Source organism: Furipterus horrens, unplaced genomic scaffold, assembly GCF_987537825.1.
Source record: "Furipterus horrens unplaced genomic scaffold, mFurHor1.1.pri manual_scaffold_4, whole genome shotgun sequence".
Classification (NCBI taxonomy): domain Eukaryota; kingdom Metazoa; phylum Chordata; class Mammalia; order Chiroptera; family Furipteridae; genus Furipterus; species Furipterus horrens.
The window spans coordinates 40,232,735-40,252,891 of NW_028327174.1; the positions used below are offsets into that span (position 1 = coordinate 40,232,735).

The 20,157-nt window shown below is 38.0% G+C and overlaps 1 protein-coding gene across 3 annotated transcripts in view; it reads left to right on the forward strand.

Annotated features, from left to right (window-relative positions):
- BICD1 (BICD cargo adaptor 1) overlaps nucleotides 1-20,157 on the forward strand; it is a 175,546-nt gene that overhangs the window by 103,813 nt on the left and 51,576 nt on the right. For all 3 annotated transcript variants that reach the window (XM_090272995.1, XM_090272993.1, XM_090272994.1), the window contains exon 3: nucleotides 14,162-14,314. In XM_090272995.1, the coding sequence (XP_090129121.1) occupies nucleotides 14,162-14,314 (153 nt within the window). The remainder of the gene's footprint in view (nucleotides 1-14,161; nucleotides 14,315-20,157) is intronic.

Sequence of the window (20,157 nt, forward strand, 5' to 3'; positions counted from 1 at the left end):
TTTTTGCTTTCCTCACCCACTATTCTACACTTATCAGCTATTTATTGAACATCTTTGTTCAATTTTTAACGTATTTGCCAGATATTAGTCTAGGCACTGGGAATACAGCAAGACACAAGACAAAATCCTTGTTCTCATGAAACCTACATTGAAATAAGTGAGATGGACAGTGAACATAATTATAATATCCAGTCATGTTGTAACTTGCGAGGGAAATCCTTGGAGAGACTGGGTTGTTGTGTTGGGAGTGTGACATCAAGAGTTTTATATTGATCATGTTTGGTTTGAGGTGCCTAAGAGATCTCAGAGAAGCAACAACAGGAAGAAGATAATTAGATACACAGTCTGGAGCTCAGGGTAGAGAATGAGGCTAGAGAAAGAAATTCAGGGCTTATCAGTGAATAGATGACATTTAAGCCATGGATCCAGATATGGTCCCCTATCTAGTGACAAGGAAGATATCTAAGGATCTGACCTTGGACACTCCAATATGCGTAAGTCAGAGAAGAAAAGGATGAGCCATTAAAGGAAACGAATTTCTTCAATTAAATGTGTTTCCAAAAGGAAGAAATGGATAGGATGGGGAGGGGTTATGGGTGGGCATTGGCTGGAACTGGGAAGCTGGGGAGTCTTTAGGGAGAGGAACTCCAGTGGGTAGAGGGGAATATGGTAACAGGTGGCAAAAAAGAAAAGAAGGTTTGAACAAGTAAACTTTCTGGTACCCTGGGAAGCAGGCCTGGGATGGAAAAGTGAGCCTGGGTTTAACTGGCAAGAAGCCTGATGTGTGTAGGGATCTCTTGAAAATAAAATGTTTTTAATTATGGGTTCTTTGAAATAATTTAATTGACCCTATACTTTGGTTAATGATATGTGTATCTATTTTAAAGTAAAAAGGTAATTATCAGGAGTTTTAAGGCAAAACTCTGAGGGATTTTTAAAAAATATGAAACTCTGATAGAATATTCTTATGAAATACCCCCACCCACCCACACACCCAAACACACACTGAGAGTTCATTTAGCTAATAGTGATTCTTAATATATATTTTATGATATTTCTTTGGCCTTGATCCACAAGCTAACTACAGACATTTCTTTTTTTTTTTTTTTTTTTTTTTTATTTTGGTTTTTCAATTACAGTTGTCCCCTTTTCCCCCAATTTCTCTCCCCCGCCCAGCCCACCCCCTCTCCCGCAATCATATCAGACATTTCTTAATTAGCCGTTTTGTTGCCTAAGATACTAATAGAAATTCAGGACAGGGAAGAATACATCACTGGCCTTTGTATATCTCTGAAAGGCCTACTTATTAGACTTGATTTGCTATAAAAGCTGCTTTCCTCTGCAAACTGAGAGGGGACCCTGTGTGTGAAGTGTGGTCAGCGGGGTCTTCCAGAATAGCATAGACACCAGTCGCTTACCAGCCGGAAGCCATCCTGCTTTCTCAACAGCTTGGCTCTGGCTTAAGGAGCCTCTGACTAGCAGGTGCCAAAGGAAGACACTCACTGTCACTTTCCAAAATTCTTTCCCAGGGCTGGGGGAAGGGAGCCCTCCTTTAAGCTCCTATGTGGCACTTGGAGCCTCCAAGGAGGTATAAAGCTTGTTCTCATCCCCCGAATACTCCATCTTCCCCTGAATTAGTGGCCTTCCTTTGAGCCAAATCAGACTGTACTCCGAGCCTAAGGCTGTGGCCCCTTCTCTCTCTGTCTTCATAGTGCTCCTTGCCTCCTCTTGAGCGTGGAGACCCAGAAAATGAGGAATTCATTTTGCAGAGAACTCTTCATTTTCTCTTTCTTTATTTTATTCTTTTCTTGCAGGCTATTTTCTTTGGGTTTCTGCCTGAGTGCCTAAATCAGAGAGTCTTAATGATACCTAGTAGCTCAGACTCTGAGATCTGCACCCTAGCCCAATTTCCTTCATCTCTCTGGGCCTCAGTTCACTCACTATTGCAGCAAAATACACGGTACAAATTCTTTTTATTTAACATGCATATCGTATGTTTAATTACCAAGTACTAATGCATATTAGTTAATATATGGCTGAATCAAAACATGCTCCTCTTGAGAATATTCTTCCCTATATCTGATAGTCATATGTCTCTAGTTAAAACAAACTATATTAAAACATTAAATAATCAAGGTTTTCCACTTCAAAGCAACCATAATTGCTTGAAAAATCACTTTGAGTGATTGTAAAATAACTAATGACAATAAAGCAGTTATTTTTGTATAAAAGAAAGAGAAAACCATAGACTTAGAATTTATTTAACTTCACCTGCCAAGAAGGAAAAATGTTAATGAATATATTTATATATAATACATATGTATATATATTTTTCAAAAAGAAACTGGATTTCTACTAAGAGAGCAGGATTCGTATATTTCTGTCCATCTTGCCTTACAGTAGTACTTTCTTTGGTTTTAGAAGTCTATCCACATAGATACAGTTTGTAGAAAAATACTCTATTCGAAATGTTTTTTACTGCTACAGAGTGTGTGAAGAAAATGCCTCAGAATATTCTCTTAGGAAGGCACAAAATTTCTGATGCAGTTTGTATCCTTGACACTGTTTCACATCAGGGCTGATATATATAATCTGCCTGCTGGTGATAGAGCAGTGCAGTCTCATCTGACTAAGTAAGATATGAGGGAGGGAAGCTGCGCCTTCTCGGCTTCTGTGTGGTGTCTTCCTGGACAGTTGCTGGAATTCATAATGGTTACACTCCACTTTCCTAGCCTCAATTTCTGCTTTTGTTTGCTTTCACTGAAGTTTTAGCAATTACACAGACTCAGAGCATCAAAAGGACTCCTAGACCGAATGGTATAGTCATTTAAGGCTGTATAGGAGCAGAAGACTTTTCTATTCTTCTCTTCTAGGTTCTTTGGCTAGCCTAATAATTAAATTGACATAAGACAGATTACAAGGAAGAGAATACATTTCATACCTTTGGGAGCCCCATAGAAATATGAAACTCCCCATAAGTCAGGTAATTGAAGCTTATGTATCATCCTGGGCAAAGGAGAAGAGAGTAGGGACTTGGGGCTACAAAAAGGAGAAAGATGATTCACAGAAAGGTAAGAAGAGCAAATGTTCAGTAAACAATGTTTGCCATGCCATGCAGGTAAGTCTTTCTGAAATAAAAAGTTATCTCTGGAGACTACTGGTCAAGATGGTAGTGTGGGTAAACATGGCTTGCCTCTTTGCACAACCACATCAAAATTACAACTGAGTTATAGAACAGTCATCACTTGGAGCCATCAGAAATCGAGTTAAATGGAAGTCTGACAACTATGGAATTAAAGAAACCAAATCCATACAGGCTAGTAGGAGGGGCAGGGATGCAAAACAAGCTGGTCCAACATCCACGTGTGGTGGATAAAAATTGAGGAGGGATATCTCAGGAGTGAGGAGTCCCAGTGCCACACCAGGACCCCCAACCCAGGGCTCCACTGGCAGAAGATAAGTCCCCATAACTTACGGCTGCAAAAACCAGCCGAGACTGAGTAAGTGGGAAAAACTTGTGGAGTCCCAAACAGTTCCTCTTAAAAAACCCACATACAGAGTCACCTAATCAGACTTACTCCCTCTGAGCTCCAGCACCAGGGTAGCAGCTTGAAAGGCACCAGTGGCATACAGGGAGGAACTGACATGTCTGACATCAAGGCGAGAGCTGGGGGTCATCTTTCTCCCAGATAGAAAGATGGCAGAAGCTATTGTCCCTTTTCTGAACCCTCCTCGAATAGCACCACAGAGCTGGCAGGCAGGCGACATACCTGACGCCATCAGCCTGGCTAATACTGTTTGCCCTGCCCTGGAGATCCTCTGAGACTCCATCCCACCCAACATAACTGGTCCACCCACGCTGTTAACAGAGACTTTTCCATATGAAAAGCTGGTCTTGGCTCTTGCTTCACAACTTCCTAATTCCTCTCAAACAAACAACAGCCGGCTTCAGGGAGCCCTCAGGCCCTGTACCTCTTGCTGAGTGTCCCCAGGGCCAGCACTAGCAGCAGCCAGCCTAGTTTCACAGCTTGGCCCTGCCTTGGAATCTCCAAGCACAGCACAAGTAGCAGCCATCACTGAGTGCAGGGTGGCCCCAGACAAAACACAGGTGGGGGCTGACCTCGGCCTGCACCACCCAGAAAACCCCAGAGCCTGCACACCCAGTGGACAGCTCCAACAACATTGGAGCACCACCTCCCTGCTCTTGCACAGCTGATCCTCCATGGAGGGAGGGTGTTGGTGGTCAGTGGTCACAGCTAGTTCTTGCAACTGACTGTCCTGCGTAATCCCTCCCATTGTCCTGCCAATAGCAGTCAAGGCTCAATTACAAGAGGAGGATGTTCTCAGCCCACATAGAGGGCTCATCTTGAGTACTCAGCTTGGGGTATAGGGAAGGCTGTGCCATTGGACCTATAGGACACCTACTACATTAGGCCACACTATCAGGACAGGGAATCATAGCAGCTCTACCTAATTAATACATAGAAACAAATACAGAGAAATGGCCAGAATGAGGAGACAAAGAAACATGGCCCAAATGAAAGAACAGATTTAAACTCTAGAAAAAGAACTAAACAAAATGGAGATAAGCAATCTATCAGATGCAGAGTTCAAAACACTGATTATAATGATGCTTAAGGAACTTAATGAGGACCTCAACAGTATAAGAAAGATCCAGTCAGAAATGAAGGATACACTAACTGAAATAAAGAACAATTTACAGGGAAACTATAGTAGAGTGGGTGAAACTGAGAATCAAATCAGTGATTTAGAACATAAGGAAGCAAAAAAAAAAAAAAAAGAAAAAAGAAAACCCAAGCAATCAGAACAAGAAGGAAAAAGAATACAAAAAAGCGAGGGTAGTGTAAGCAGCCTCTGGGACAACTTCAGGAGGTTCCAACATTCACATCATAGGGGTGTCAGAAGGAGGAGAGAAAGATCAAGAAATTGGAAATCTATTTGAAAAGCACAATGAAAGAAAACTTCCCTAATTTGGTGAAGGAAGTAGACACGCAAGTACAGGAAGCACAGAGAGTCCCAAACAAGATGGATGCAAGCAGGCCTACTCCAAGACACATCATAATTAAAATGCCAAAGGTTAAATATAAAGAGATAATCTTAAAAGCAGCAAGAGAAAAGCAGTTAGTCTCATGGGAATGCCCCTGTGGGTAACTGTCAGCTGATTTCTCAAAAGAAACTTTGAGGCTAGAAGGGATTGGCAAGAAATATTCAAAGTCATGAAAAGCAGGGACTTATAGCCAAGATTGCTCTATCCAGCAAAGCTATCATGTAGAATTGAAGGGCAGATAAAGAGCTTCCTAGACAAGGAAAAACTAAAGTTAATCATCACCAAACCATTATTATATGAACTGTTAAAGGGACTTATTTGAGAAAAAGAAGACCAAAACTATGAACAATAAAATGATAATAAATACATAAATATTAGCAATTGAATATAAAAAACAAGCTAAGCAAACAAGAAGAACAGAGACAGAATCATGAATACGGAGAGCATATTGATGCTTGTCTGGTGAGGGGGAGTTAGGGGGAATGGGAGAAGAGATGAGGGGATTAAGAAGTACAAGTAGGCAGTTACAGAATAGCCATGGGGATGTAAAATACAGTATAGGAAATGAGTAGCCGGACAACTTATAGATATGACCGATGGACATGAACAATGATGTGGGGATTGCCTGAGGGAGTGGGGGGTGCTGGGTGGAGGTGGACAGAGGGGGAAAAATTTGGGAGATTGATTATGCTGTAATAGCATAATCAATAAAATATAATTTAAAAATGCAAAAACAACAACAACAACAACCCATACGATCAATACACATATCCTCAGGTAAGGATTAGATAAAGAAAAGAAAAAAGTTATCTCTGATAATAGCTTTCATACTCGTATAGTCCTCCTTACCTGAATTCTTTTAGGAAGTAACAGGAAGTCAAAGGCTCTGAGTGTGCTAATAATCCACAAGCCAAAGGGGCACATTCTGGGGAGTTTCTTCTGCTCTGCCTCAGCTTTGGTGAAATGAAGAAGAAAGAAAACATGGAAGACAGAGAGAGGTCTGAGATTTTCAGACACAGCTCTAGGGCCCTTCCTTAAAATCTTCATGGTATATGCTCTGCATCCAGGCTGTGAACCAAGATATGCACAAAATACCAGTTTTCAGGGAAACCAAGACTGAAGTTTACAAAACAGTCTTGTATACCTCGCTGCTCATATGGCTAAGTTAGATAATATAATTGAAGATGCCAAGTACCAATCATTAACCTATAAATTCCCTACAAATAATATAAACAAATAGAGTATGTGTCACGGAATTTCAGGCTTTAAACAGCATATTATAAGTCACTAATTAGTGCATTCCATCCTTGTCATGGCCCAGGGTCAGTGGCGGATGTCCAGGTGTCCCTGGAGAGGAGCATAGAGCTACCTTTGACTGCACGTGAACCACAACCTTACTCAGTAGTCCCTGTCCTTTGCTAATATTGTTTACCTCTCACCTGGACCTTATAACTTTCATGTTTCGCTACCTAGGTCTTCCCCTATATCTCAGCTTATCACACCTGTCATATCAAAATACCTTTCTTAAGGTGATTCCCAAGTTCAGTTTCCACTTCTCAAGGCAAAAAGAAAAGCTGATAACAGGGAGGTCTTGGTAAGGAGAGTTCTTTGTGAAACTTTAAGGTTGAATGTTAAGAAGTAGAAATTTGATCACTTCTAATAATTACTTAAAAGCTGTATCTTTGAATTTCTTAGACTTTTAATATAATTGTTGAAATTAGAATGCCAGTTAAGATAGCTCAATATTTCAGAGTTAGTATCTTATAATAAGCACATATTAACCATGTTCATTTTCATGTGGGAGTAAGTTGATGCTATAGTTAAAGTTTGAAAATAAAATATAAAAACTCTGGAAGTATATAAATGATGTTAAGAACGGTGGGTGGGGGTAGAAATTAGGCTGAAGGGAGAAAAAATGGGTGTGTGATTGTTACTGTATAAATTTTTATCATTTCTGAGTCTGGCATCAGATCTCCTTATCTTAAGTTGTTCATGAGATGAGTTAGAATCATATGTACACATGGAATGGCATTTTTAAATAGTTACTGATAAAGAACATTCTAAAGGATCGCCAACACAGTCCTACAAAAGCCTTTAACCGACTTTTTAAAAACTACTTGTTAATAAAGATGTATGATAACTCATTATAGTTTACAACATGCTTTTAGAAATACTTTTAAATTTATTTCTGACAGATTCTGGAGTTGAGTGAAAAGCCATTTTTTTGCTTGTAGAGTTAAGAAAACAGAAAGTCCTAGGAATTTTTTTGTTGTAAGCTGGTACTTGAATCCAGGTTCATGTCCAGAACTATGTTTACCCTATCACACACCTCTGTATAAAACAGTTGCCTCTCTGAAGCTAATATCTTTGGTGCTATTTTATGTATTGAAGACTTTATCTGAGTAACTATATTCACTATTTTAAGCTTTCTCCTCTATTATCAATGTTTGGACTAAACTTTACTTCTTGGATAATACAGGTGTTTTATAGCAACAAAAATAAACAGCTAGGTCAGACCTGCCAGATTTCCTATTAAAACTTAGTTAGCTTCTACTATATAGATATACCTAAAATATAAACAAAAATAGTGTCTTTTATAACCTCCAGTCTCTTGGGGGATTAACTTGTACATTTCAAAGCAAGTTATAAATTATATTAATCCCCCTTTCTGTCCAGCCTTTTCATCCTGATGGTACTCACTTTACATTTTGTGATCTTCAATCCCTTCTCCTTTCTCATCGCTCTAAATTTTTTCTTTTAATGTTTACTTCTGTTAAAAAAAAGTCATTTTAATGTAAACCATTACTTCCATTTTTGTTCACTTTTTTCCTTGTATGATATCTCTTCTCAGTAAAAAAATGTGTAATGTGTTCCAACAATAATGGAGACTAAAAATTACTTATCATAATCAATGATTTTTGTTCCGTTGAAGCTATTTTCTCTTGGGTTAGAGCATTCTTTAAAGCAAGGTCGCAATAAAGTGTGAAGCTGAGGTGAAAGGATATTTGCTAGAGATCAAATTATTTCTGGAATATTTGTGAACTGAGCCTTCATGTATTACCTAAATTTTCCTTATTCTATTTAATATAATCAGGGCAACGTGTATATTTATAGTTATAAGGACATACTACCAGAAAACTGTCATACCATCATTCATTATGGTGTTCAGTATCTTTCGATTAACAAATGAGAAATGGAAAAAAGAAAAATCAAGCAAGTTAAAAAAAATCAAGAAGCAACTAGACTATTTTGGGGAATGATTTTGATTTCCTGACTTCAAGGGTGATTATAGAAAAGATTAAAATACCAGTATTTTATATCTGCAATAGCTCATTCCAAAATAAATCAGTGTATTCACATTATAATACCAGGTCACAAAGCCACATTTTTATTGATAAAAAATAACTGCAGCCCATTAAGTGAAATTTAAATGCTCACACTGGTGAAACATAATATCGTGATTGCTGGATCGGACATATGCTGGATAAACGCCAGCACAATGCAGCGCTTTGCTGATATATTGTGAAATATGTTTCTTGCTGCAGTGAAGCTGTCTGAGGATTTCATAAACAAAGATGTTTTGTTAGCAGTAAACAAACTGTAAAATCTTATAGTTTCAAAAGACCACATATTATATAATCCCATTTATATGAAGTGTCCAGTATAGGCAAGTAGAAAGTAGATTAGTGGTCGCCTAGGACTGGAGGGGTTGAGGGCCTGGGGATGGGGGCAATAGCTAAAAGGTGCAAATTTCTTTTTTGAGATGATAAAAGTGTTTTGAAATTAATTATGCTGATGGTCACAACTCTGACACATATTAAAAATCATGTACTCTTTAAACGGGTGAATTATAGGTATGTGAATTATAAAGTTGATACCAAAAAAACCTTACACAGGAGCTTTCCTGCTAAATAATGTTCCACCCAACTCAGATGCAATGTAAATGTTTATTAAACTCTTTTTTTATTACTTAGAATAATATCTGATATCCTTTTATACAAGTAAAAAAAAAAAACTACAAATCAGGGTATAAGAAAACCAGTCATATATTATTTATTTTGTGCCATTTATTTCAAATGTGTGCATACGATAAAAGGGCAGATTTTATGTGGCTGTCAAGATTTTGCTTATGATAAATGTTTGAAATGAGGCATTGAAATGTGAACTGCTTGTGAAATGGACTGGCCCTTGACTTCTAATGGAGGCAGCTGTCCCATGGGAAAGATGCCTGTATTACTTCAAATTCAGTCTAGGATAGTTAACCCTTTGTCATGCCACCGCTTCAGAGCAAGGTTTGCAAATGCCTCATAGTAAGAATTATGGCCTTGGTTTCATTAGAGCTTTTTTACTCTTGTATGGTCACTCGCTCATTACTGGTCAGAACCTGATTGTCTTATCCCACCTTTTTTTTTTTTTAATACCTAGTTACTCCTCTGCTTTAATTTTATGCCATTATTTAAATCTGATGGTCCATTCAGCCCTGGGTAGTTGGATGGGATCTGGAGTTAAGGAGCGGTAAGGAGCTTGGTGGTTTACCTCACCATCTGTATAGATACTATCATTTTCTATTATCTCAGAGTAATGTTTTCCAGTGATTTGGTTTGTGGATTATTCAGAAGACTCCTTTAACAAGGCAGAGGTCTTGTGCTGGATTAAGTTTAGAATACGCAGCACACCATGTCTTGCTCTTATATAGTCTCAGTGACCACTAGCATGTTAGGGGTTCTGAGAACAACAAAAAAACCGTAACTTTATTTAACCCGATGTTTCCCCAATTTATGTTCGAGTGACTCCTAGTAACCCCGCACAGAACTCCCCTACTTCATAACTCACTTATGGAAAATGCTGTCCCAAGTCATAATTCTCTCCTCTATTTCTCCCAGCCATGGCAAATCTTTTTACATTTCTTTTCTTTTCTTTTTTTTTTTTTTTGCTGAGCACAATGTTTGTTTTAAGCCACACTTCAAACTTCCCCTGTTTGTTTTTCTAGTGATGGCCCAGTTATTAAGTCTGGATAGCATTTGGAAATGCTGACTATGTGGTGCTCTGGATGTCTTGGCTTCTTCATTGATAGCTCTCCTAAAGAGTTGCGAAGCCCACGGTACTGCCTGAGGGAGCAGTACGCCTGGCCTTACTGTGATTTTTATCCCTCTGTCTCCATCAGCTTATTAACTACTGAAGGTCGTGCATTCTTGGCCCCAGTACAGAGAATTCCTGGCTGGGGAGGGGCAAGGAGAATTCATGTCCACTTCTGTCTTCAACAAGGGAAGTGTTCATTTTTGGCCAAGTGAAGGAAGGTAAATGTAAGTGTGTTGAACTGCCTCAATTCCCTGGGAGTGGCGACTTTCCAGGAGAGAAGTGAGAGCAGGACCACATCCCCATCCTTTCCTCTCTCCAGCTTTCTCTGTTTGGACCATAGTAGCTGTCTTCCTTTATCCACTCACAGATCCAAAAATTCCTGGTTTGACTATCCAAATTAATATTACTTACAATTATTTATAAATACATCATTAACTCTCACATTCCCTTCATTGGAAAATTTCTCTTTTTCTTACAACTCTATTCAGGCACTTTTATCCTTACTAAGGCCATTGTTTTTACTCTGCTTTTTTTGTTTGCTTGTTTATTATCATCAACCAATGACCAAGTCCTGTTCCTTCTTATGGAGATGTTCCTCAGCATTCCTCATCATTTTCTTTTCCTTTGGGCAGTTGGAGTGGCTACTTGGCTTGTTCTCTATGGCTCTTTTTTCTTAAAGCTCCCTCCTCCGAGCCCTCAACAGAGTCCCTTGCCAAAACATGGGTCTGATCACACGGCTGCTTTGCTTAACAGACTTTTCTGCTTCCCCAAATTCCTTTTTTAACATAGAATTTCCTGCAAAATCTGTCTCAGGTTACCTTGTTCCAACCACATGAGACTTCATAGTTCCTAAACTATCTCATAGTTTAACAACACTGATCTGTAATTTAACATTTCATTGTATGAAACCACACCAAATTTAGGCATAAGCTGAAAATAATTTGCAATTTTCTAGATTTTTTTCGAATTTCTCTCTTTTACACCTGTCAGTGCTTCAGCTTTGTTGGCGCCCTCAGGAAACGCTCAGTCTCACTATTGGGTATTGTAGCACTGCCTTCAATGCAAACAGGACTCTGCTTCTGTTCAGGAGTTGACCTCTGGCTGGGTAGTCTGTCCTCCTTCTCATCCATTTAGTTAACTCCACTTGCCCTTCAAGGTTCTGCTCAAATGTAACTTCCTTTATAAAACTTTCCCTGCCTCTCCCAGGTGTATTGGTTGCTCAGCCTTTTGGTATGAACCTTTTGTATAAATTGTCTGTGTGTTGGGATAAATTATGTGTCTGGTATCCCTGCTCATTTCTGCATGTACTGTCATTAAATCCTTACAATGACTATATAATATTAAGTATTAGGATCCTCATTTTTTCACAGATGAGTAAACTTGGAATGTCTGTCACCCAGCTCACATAAGCTATTACAATATTAAGATCTACTGTGACAATGAATGTAATTAATTTATAAAAGACAGAAGGCCATATAACTGTAAGGCATTATTATTTTCATACATTACTCTATGTGTGGTAACAAGTGTTAATGTTTATATTTTCTTCTTGACAATAGAGGGAATTTATTATTCCTACATAAAGAAATCCTTTTAATGTTAATTAAAATAAAATGTTAAGATTGCTGCTATAATCAGGTGCAATGCAAATAATGAAGATAGTCTATTCCACACATTTCAGGTTCATGCCCTTTCCACTCAGGAAGAGTCATGGCTCAGGTCTCTAGAAGTGACAGGCAAAGGCTAAAGCTGTCCCTGGTTGTGCCATTTTCTCCCCCTTCTCTCATGCTTTATTTTCCTTACTCATTCTTGATGGAAGTTCTTAGTAGAGCTCAGCACCATCTTCTCCCAGGGAGAAAAATTTGTGGGATATAAATGTCTGATGAGTGGTGCAAAAAGCATCAGGAGCAATCTTTTAAGTTTATTGTGGAAACAAAGAACATTGCCCGTAGAATAAAATCTGTGGCAGTTCAAAACAAGGATTTCTAGCAAAGTAAATAAGTCCAGTTTCCTTTCTCTGAGTGATAAATCTGTTTTATTGCTAGTAAGTCTTTCAGCTTAGCCAGTGTTGCAGCCAAGCTTTTCCTTAATTTGCATTAGGAGTTTTTATGAGCTATTTTATCATTTATTAGTGATCCTCATTTGCTTTGCTGCGGTCTTAAAATTATCTTGACATTTACTGTCTTACTATATAAAATTTTATAGTTAATTTTCAGTGTATATGAGCTAGGTTTCTGGTCATTACATTTTCTACAAAGTATACACATTTTACAGAATATTTATAACTTAACATTTTCTTTATAATTTATATAAATTGCTGGCATCCAATTTATCAGCTGTCCTTATACTTTATTCATATATATTCATATATATATATACATATATATATATATATATATATATCACTCAGTTATGGTAGATCTTTGGAGAACTAGAAATATATTAAGGTTTCATGTTTCTGCAAAATAAAAGAATTTAATGGATTTTTGTAATTTGGCTTTATTGCCAACATCTACCATTATTTATTTTTCACTTTCTGAGCCTATAGTGCTCAAAGGATTGTCAAGGGAGCAGTGAATAAAGGAATGTTTCTGCCTCCAAGTCACTGTACTGTGGAGTGAAGAAGAATTAAACATCTCGTGGTTCCGCACATTGAGGATTGTTTTACTTCAGAGTGTGTTATTCTCCCTTTTGTTCCCCATAAACAATGCAAGACAAAAAGCCACCATCAGTGCAACACTATCTTGCTAAACTTTTATTTAACCATTTGTATTACTGTTTTACTGTTCATTCCATGGTGTTGAGGGCCTCAAGCATGCCAGAAATTAGAACACATCAATGAACATAACATTACAGAAAGATTTATTATAAGCAGAGGAAAAAGGAAATTTAATAAATGTTAAAAGTATAAAAGCTAAGTACATCACTGATTTCAAGTAATGATCAGTCCTGTTGTTCAACAATTATTTTTTGAGCACCTCCTCAATGCTAGATATTGATCTATAAAATAAATCATAGGGTGATGATGCATAAAAGTGGGGAGCTGTGCCATATTAGCTGTTTAGGAAAGGTCTCTTGGAGGAAATGACATTTGAACTGAGACCTAAATGACAAGCAGAAGTGTTTTTCTTAGATCTGAGTCTATGGATAGAATTCAGGATGGGAAAACTGAATGGGAAAAATAGTGACATCTCTGTTTTCAGTAAACTTAGACTGAATTGCACATTTTCTTCCATTTGGATGTAGGCAACAAGCCTCAGTAGTATTAGCAGCATCTGTGAGCAGTGTTTTCATACCACATCTCAGTTCTTGCAGGTATTTTGAAATATTGTCATTGCTTTGAAATTATGATACAGTCATGCGCCACAGAGTAATATTTTGTTCAATGATGGACCACATATGTGACATTGGTTCTATAAGATTAAAATAGAGCGGAAAAATTCCTATTGTTCAGTGACATCAGAGCTGTCCTAACACAGTAGGGCAACACATTACTCACGTGTTAGTGGTGGTGCTGATGTAAACAAACCTACTGCTCTGTGAATCATATAAAAGTACAGCACATACAATTGTGTACAGTATGTATTTAATCATCATTTTAGAGTGTACTCTTCCTACTTATTAAAAAAACTTTGCTATAATACAGTGTGCCATGTTATGCTGGCAGCAGCCTCATGTGTCTTGTATTTACTGTGTCTCTTGATTGCATCATTTTATCTTGTGCTTGATTTAATCTCGTGTTGTTTTTGTAGAGTAACAGGCTGAACAGGCTGTGGCCTAGCAGCAATAGGCTACACCATATAGCCTAGGTGGGTAGTGGGCTAGACCTTCTAGGTTGGTGTAAGTTTACTCTCTGATGTTCATACAATGAAGAAATCACCTAAAGACTCATTTCTCAGAATGTTTCACCAATGTCAAGTGGCCCATGACTCTTTAACTACCCAGACTTTATCTACACTTCATAGTCTCTAGAATAAGAAAGTTCTGTATTGATGATTTATTATATTGTTTCAGAACAATGAAATGGTGGAGCTGCAGAGAATTCGGATGAAGGATGAAATACGAGAGTATAAATTCCGAGAGGCCCGCCTCCTTCAGGACTACACTGAGCTGGAAGAAGAAAATATCACGTTGCAGAAACTTGTGTCCACGTTAAAGCAGAACCAGGTAAGGTTTAAGAAGTTATTTGGTTATACTCAAGATGGACCATATCTTCTGGCCATTAAGGTTAAATCTTCTCTTTATTTCTCAGGAAGGAACTTGTCGAAATTTGCCTTAATCTCCCTACAATATTTATGTGCTGGAATTTCCCAACCCTTTTATTTTAGCTAAGGTATTTTCCAACCCTTCTATATTAGCTAACACTGAGAAGGCAAACCTAGAGGTTGTATAATTTACAATAAAGCTTCACTGGATAAGAAAAATTTTAGTTTATACATTAGCTCTATGATAATTTATTTCAGAAGCAAGTCCTTTGTATTGTAATCATCTTAAACTGACAATGTAGTAGAAGCCTGGATCTTTAAGTGTGTTTCGTACTACAAGCTTCATGTCTCCCTGCAATCTCCCTCTCTCGCCCTCTCGCTCTCTCTCTCTCAATTGCTGTTGCATCATACAGGGAAATGGATTATGAAATATAAATCAATAAGACCAAATTATAAGAAAAAGAAAATGCTTGATTTCTTTTTCAGCTCTAACCTGACTAAGAAGATTGCAAGTGTACATTTTAATAATTTTTTTGTAGTGCAGCTTAGTTTAATTGCTTAATTTTCTTGATTGATTTGCATTTGATTTGTTACAGTTCCTACTTACAGCATTCTTGATTCTGTAATTTTAGAAGAAGTTATTCGTGAATACAGTTTTATCAGGTAGTGAAGCAAAGGTGAATTGTATGTTCAAGATCTTTTCAAGGTGCTTCCTCAACCAGAACCTCTACTCTGTTCTAAACACTAATAGAACCTCTCAGGTCCAGTCAACATGTTGTATGCCAGGCATTGCGCTAGTCTAGGAAGATACTGAATCCATATGGTAGGATTGTTGCCCTCAGTCAACTTAAAGGCCAGCCTGGATGTGTGCTTCTACTTCTACATTCTTTTCAAGTTGGTGGCTCTGTCTAAAATGTATTGGTTTTGATAGATAGAGGGGTTAAGAAAGGAAGGGAAATATCCAGGTATTGATACAATTAAATTTGATTTCTGACCATTGCCATTTCCTCCCATCTTTGGAGTGAGGGGTGAACAAGATGTCCACTAAAGAGTGCAGGGGTGGCTTCAGAGCGTGGAAAATGTCTTCTACCTCATCCCCTCCCGTTAAGCACTGAGTCACTGTGTGTAATGGAGGGCCCTCAGTAGTTGGGGCATTCCAGCTCTGGATTTGACTGGAGTCACTAAGCTCACAGGAGAGAAAATTAGACTTAAAATAATTTTTTAAAAATATGCTTCTCAGAAACTTCTTAAAATAAGAAGGATATTTTTTTGTGGTTTGTTTTTGGTCACTGATGAAGTATGTAGAGGATTGAAGCAAATGTACTTAAAGTGCAGATATTTAAAGTGACCATTAGTCATGATTTTTAAAAATCCTCACTGCTCTCTGCACAGGCAGGAGTGTGACCAGATGGCCTCACTGTACAACCTCCAGTCACTGCATGTGGCAGACTAATTTACTCTGGAGGTTAAATTAGGCCCGTATTAGGTGTTCTTGAAAGACTGCCAAGGTATCCTGTGAGTATTCATTAGGTATGAGGCCGTTTCTGTGGGAATTTGTACTATCAGTCTGGTGGATTACTGTTGACGGTTTACCCGTGTCCTCCACTGGTAATTGGAATGTGGGAATCAAATGCTTAACTCAGAGGTTCAGGCGGAAAAACCAAATAGGAAAATGTATACATCTCTTTAATTTTATTTTTAGATGCAATATGGTAATTTCCCAATTAAGTGTCTAATTAATTAATTTGAAATCACTTTCCATGCCAACACCCATTTGAACTATTTTGCTGGCAAATGGGTGCACTATAGTGTCTCTATGTCTGCCAATTAAGGAACTGGGTATTCTTTTTCTCTCCTACTCTATTTATAGGAGTTAGCGCTTATCATAAACTCTCTTTCCAATTAATGTAGTATTAACTATAATAATTTATTCCACATATATTTTTTTCAAACAGATGATGATGGCTGGCTTTCAATCTCAAAGCTCGTCTGAATGTTGCTTTGTACTAAAGTTCCCTGTACAAAATATACTCTCCAGTCTGATTTGATGTTTCTCTCAGCAGCAAAGATAATAGCATTTTAAAATACTTGGTTCAAAGAACTAGAAGATTCTTTCCTTCTGAAGTTCCATTTTCCTTATTGATTATTCTCTGAATAATTATTGTTTAAATAGCACTTCTTACGTCCTTTTTAGTCCACGTATATTGGTTTGTTTATTTTCCATCTCCCTCCACTATGATATAGAACCTGGAAGAGTGCCATAGAAGGCATTAAATAAATACTTGTTGACCCTTGGCTGGTGTGGGTTAGTGGATTGAGTGCTGCCTGCAAATTGAAAGGTCACCATTTCAATTCCCCATCAGGGCATATGCCTGGGCTGTGGGCCAGGTCCCCAGTTGGGGGCACGAGAGAGGCAACCATACATTGATGTTTCTCTCCCTCTCTTTCTCCCTCTCTCTAAAAATAAAAATAAATAAATAAATAAATAAATAAAATCTTAAAAAAATACTTGTTGAAAGAATGAACAAATTGTTTCTTAAATTTCTCTTACAGTCACTCTTCAACTTCAAGACGAAACTAAAATTTTAGATAATCATAATTAACCAAACCAATTTTTTTATGTGGTCCTAAATATGAAGTGTATGGAAACATCAAAGAGTTGACTAAAAACTTCAGCCACAGCCCTCTGTGTGCTGATTTGGTTCTGTGTCCAGAATGAAATCAGGTCCAATCTTATGAATACGTTTTTCACCTTTGTGCTTTTTCAAACAAAAAGAAGTGTAAGAAGAAGCAGCAGTTCCCCAACAGCCCACCAGAAAAATCCACTGATGAAGCAAAGCTGTTTATCAGACCTTTTGCATAAAAATCCACCTCCATAAACCTTACTAATGTGTCAAAATGGAAGGCTTAGAGAAGGGTGTTCATAGGATTGTAGGATATGGATTGGGTTTTGCCAGGTGGAAAACTGGTTGGGATAAACTGAATTTATGACACAGCTTTGAGTTGGGAAGTACAACAAAGTGAAGGTCTTGACATGAGTCTTGAGGTATCTGTTTTAGTTTGGTCTCACCTTCTAGGAGCAGGTTTTTCCTGTAAGCAGCTCAGTTTTTTATGCAAATCTTTCAGTTTGCAGGCTGCCACTCAGTCCAGTGAGCCAGTGTTGGTCAGTATTGGGACTGGGGACTAAGGATAGAAAAATTTGCCTGGTTGCAGTATTACTTAACATAGAGCAGGAAATTATGTTAGCTTTAGTTTTTAAAGTTGTGATGGTGGAAGGAGGGGAGAAATAATAAATTCCATTTTCTTAATATCTCACATCTTAAAGCCCTCAAATGTTTGCATTGAATACCCTTGTTAAAATAAATAATTCAATTATACTTCTATTATAAAGACCATTTCCTCCAAGGATATATTTCTGTTATCAGGTAATAATATCATAAGAGATATAGGTAATGTATTCAGTTCAGTTTGATTTCATTTAACCAGTATTTCCAGGGTATTTTCCTTTGAGACCGTGTACTTTAAAAAAAAAAAATTGTTTGTTTATTTTTATTTTTAGAGAGAGGGGAAAGGAGAAAGAGAGGGAGAGAAACAACACTGTGTGGTTGTCTCTCACTTGTGCCCCCAACTGGGGACCTGACGTGCAACCTAGTCATGTGCCCTGACTGGGAATTGAACCAGCGACACTTGGCTTGCAGGCCGACACTCAATCCACTGAGGCACAGCAGCCAGGGCGAGACCATATACTTTTTTAATGGTCACAGACTCAAAGAGCTTATAGTCCCAGTAGGGAAATTAGGTAATAAACTCATAGCCATCCATGTAATTGCATATTAAAGCTATTTGTTAGGTTTGCAAAAGAGGGTCATATTAAGATCTTTAGAGTTCCTAGCCCTGAAAAGATTATGTTACCTATTCCCAACCCTCATGTAGTCAAAAATAAAAAAGAGCTACTAAACTGTGAAGTTGCTACAAAGAATCCTAGCAGAGTGCTGATTTTTTTTTTCTTATGGTAACTACTTTGATACTGTTTTAAAAATATCAAACACCAATTAAAAAAATATTTAATTTACTTTTAGAGAGAGGGGAAAGGTGGGAGAAAGAGAAGGAGAGAAACAACAAAGTGCAAGAGATAACATCGGTTGGTTGCTTCTCACACACCCCCAACTGGGGACCTGGCCTGCAAACCAGGCATGTGCCCTGACTGGGAATCGAACCAGCAGCCTTTCAGTTTGCAGGATGCCACTCAGTCCACTGAGCCACAGCAGCCAGGGCTCAAATACCAATTTTTAACTGTCCTTTCACTGTGTTGCTTGGTTCATCCAGTTTCCTGGGGCTCTAATCATCTAATGTGTCCTTACAAGGATGGCACTATCAGGGAGTAATCTGTTGGCCTGAGTGGGTCAACAAAGACTTCGAAATTAGGATTAGATTCTTGACTTGGATCTTGAAGGATTACTTTACTTCATTTTCTGGATGTCAACCTTTGCCTAAGCAGAGAAAGACAAATTAGGAATATTAGGAACTTGAACCAGTGAGTGGAATGAGTGAAGATGCCTAAATTAGAAAGAGATAGGATTTTACAGGGAGTCTATCATCAATTGAATAAAAATCACAGAATTAAAAAACCTACAAAGCATACTAAATTAATGTCATTAAGTCTAGCCCAGGAGTTGACACGCTTTTTCTTTAAAAGCCAGATAGTAAATGTGATTGCAGGCCATACAGTCTCTCTTGCAACTTTCTACTCTGTTGTTGTCCTGTGAAAAGCAGCCATAAACAATTTGTAAACAAAAGAGTGTGACTGTGTTTCAGTAAAACTTTATTTACAAAAATACACAGTGGGCTAGATTTGGTCCAGAAGTCACTGTACTGATTGAAAGCCTCTGGTCTAGGCTATCAGTTTAACAGGGATTAAAAAATAAAATGTAATGCAAACTAAATTAATGCCTACAAATGTAAGCTATTGCACAATTTGGGGACATTCTGAGGGATGGTTCAAATACTAGCAAAGGTTTGCAAGCAGGTGTCCTGAATTGTCCAGGGAAAGAAAAGGAGGTCAGAATGGAGATGACTTTGTAGTGTATAAGCGGGCCTGGAAGGAACCACGATACAAGACTCCGTAATCCCAAGCAATTTCCATGATTTTACTCTTTTGAATGATTATATTATGGACCTGTGACATTCCATTGACCCTTTACAGCAGTAAGTGTTGGTTGCCCATCAGTATCCACTGCTTCCTTCTCCCAATGTTGTGCCCTGTTAAAAACTATGCAAAGTAATGTTCTTTACCTCCCTTGCTACCAAGGGTAATATAACTTGTACTGGCCAATGAGATATGAGAAGTGATATGGGCAACATTTGAGACTTGTCCTTAAATGGAGAAGGTATGCCCCTTATCTTATTCCACTGCTTGGAACATGGTCAGGATGGCAAGATACCTTAGACCACATGGACCAAAATAGGAGGCAGTGTAATAAGATGGAGGGAGTCTAGTTCCTGGATGACCTCATGGAGCAGAGACTTCTACTGATCCTTGACTGACTACCTCTATATTGTTACATGATAGAGAAACAAACTTCTATCTCAACCAACTTTCTCTTATTTAGGTCTCTGTTACATCAGCCAAACCTACATCCTAACTCAAACTCCACAGAAAACTGTTATCCTAACCTTGGCAAGACAAGCCATTGCTCTGAGATTATGTGAAAAAGGATGGTAGGATGGGGGAGAACTAGAAATGTATGAAAATAATAATGGTCTATGATTCCCATCTTTTAGTTTTTTAATTTAAAAATATTACAA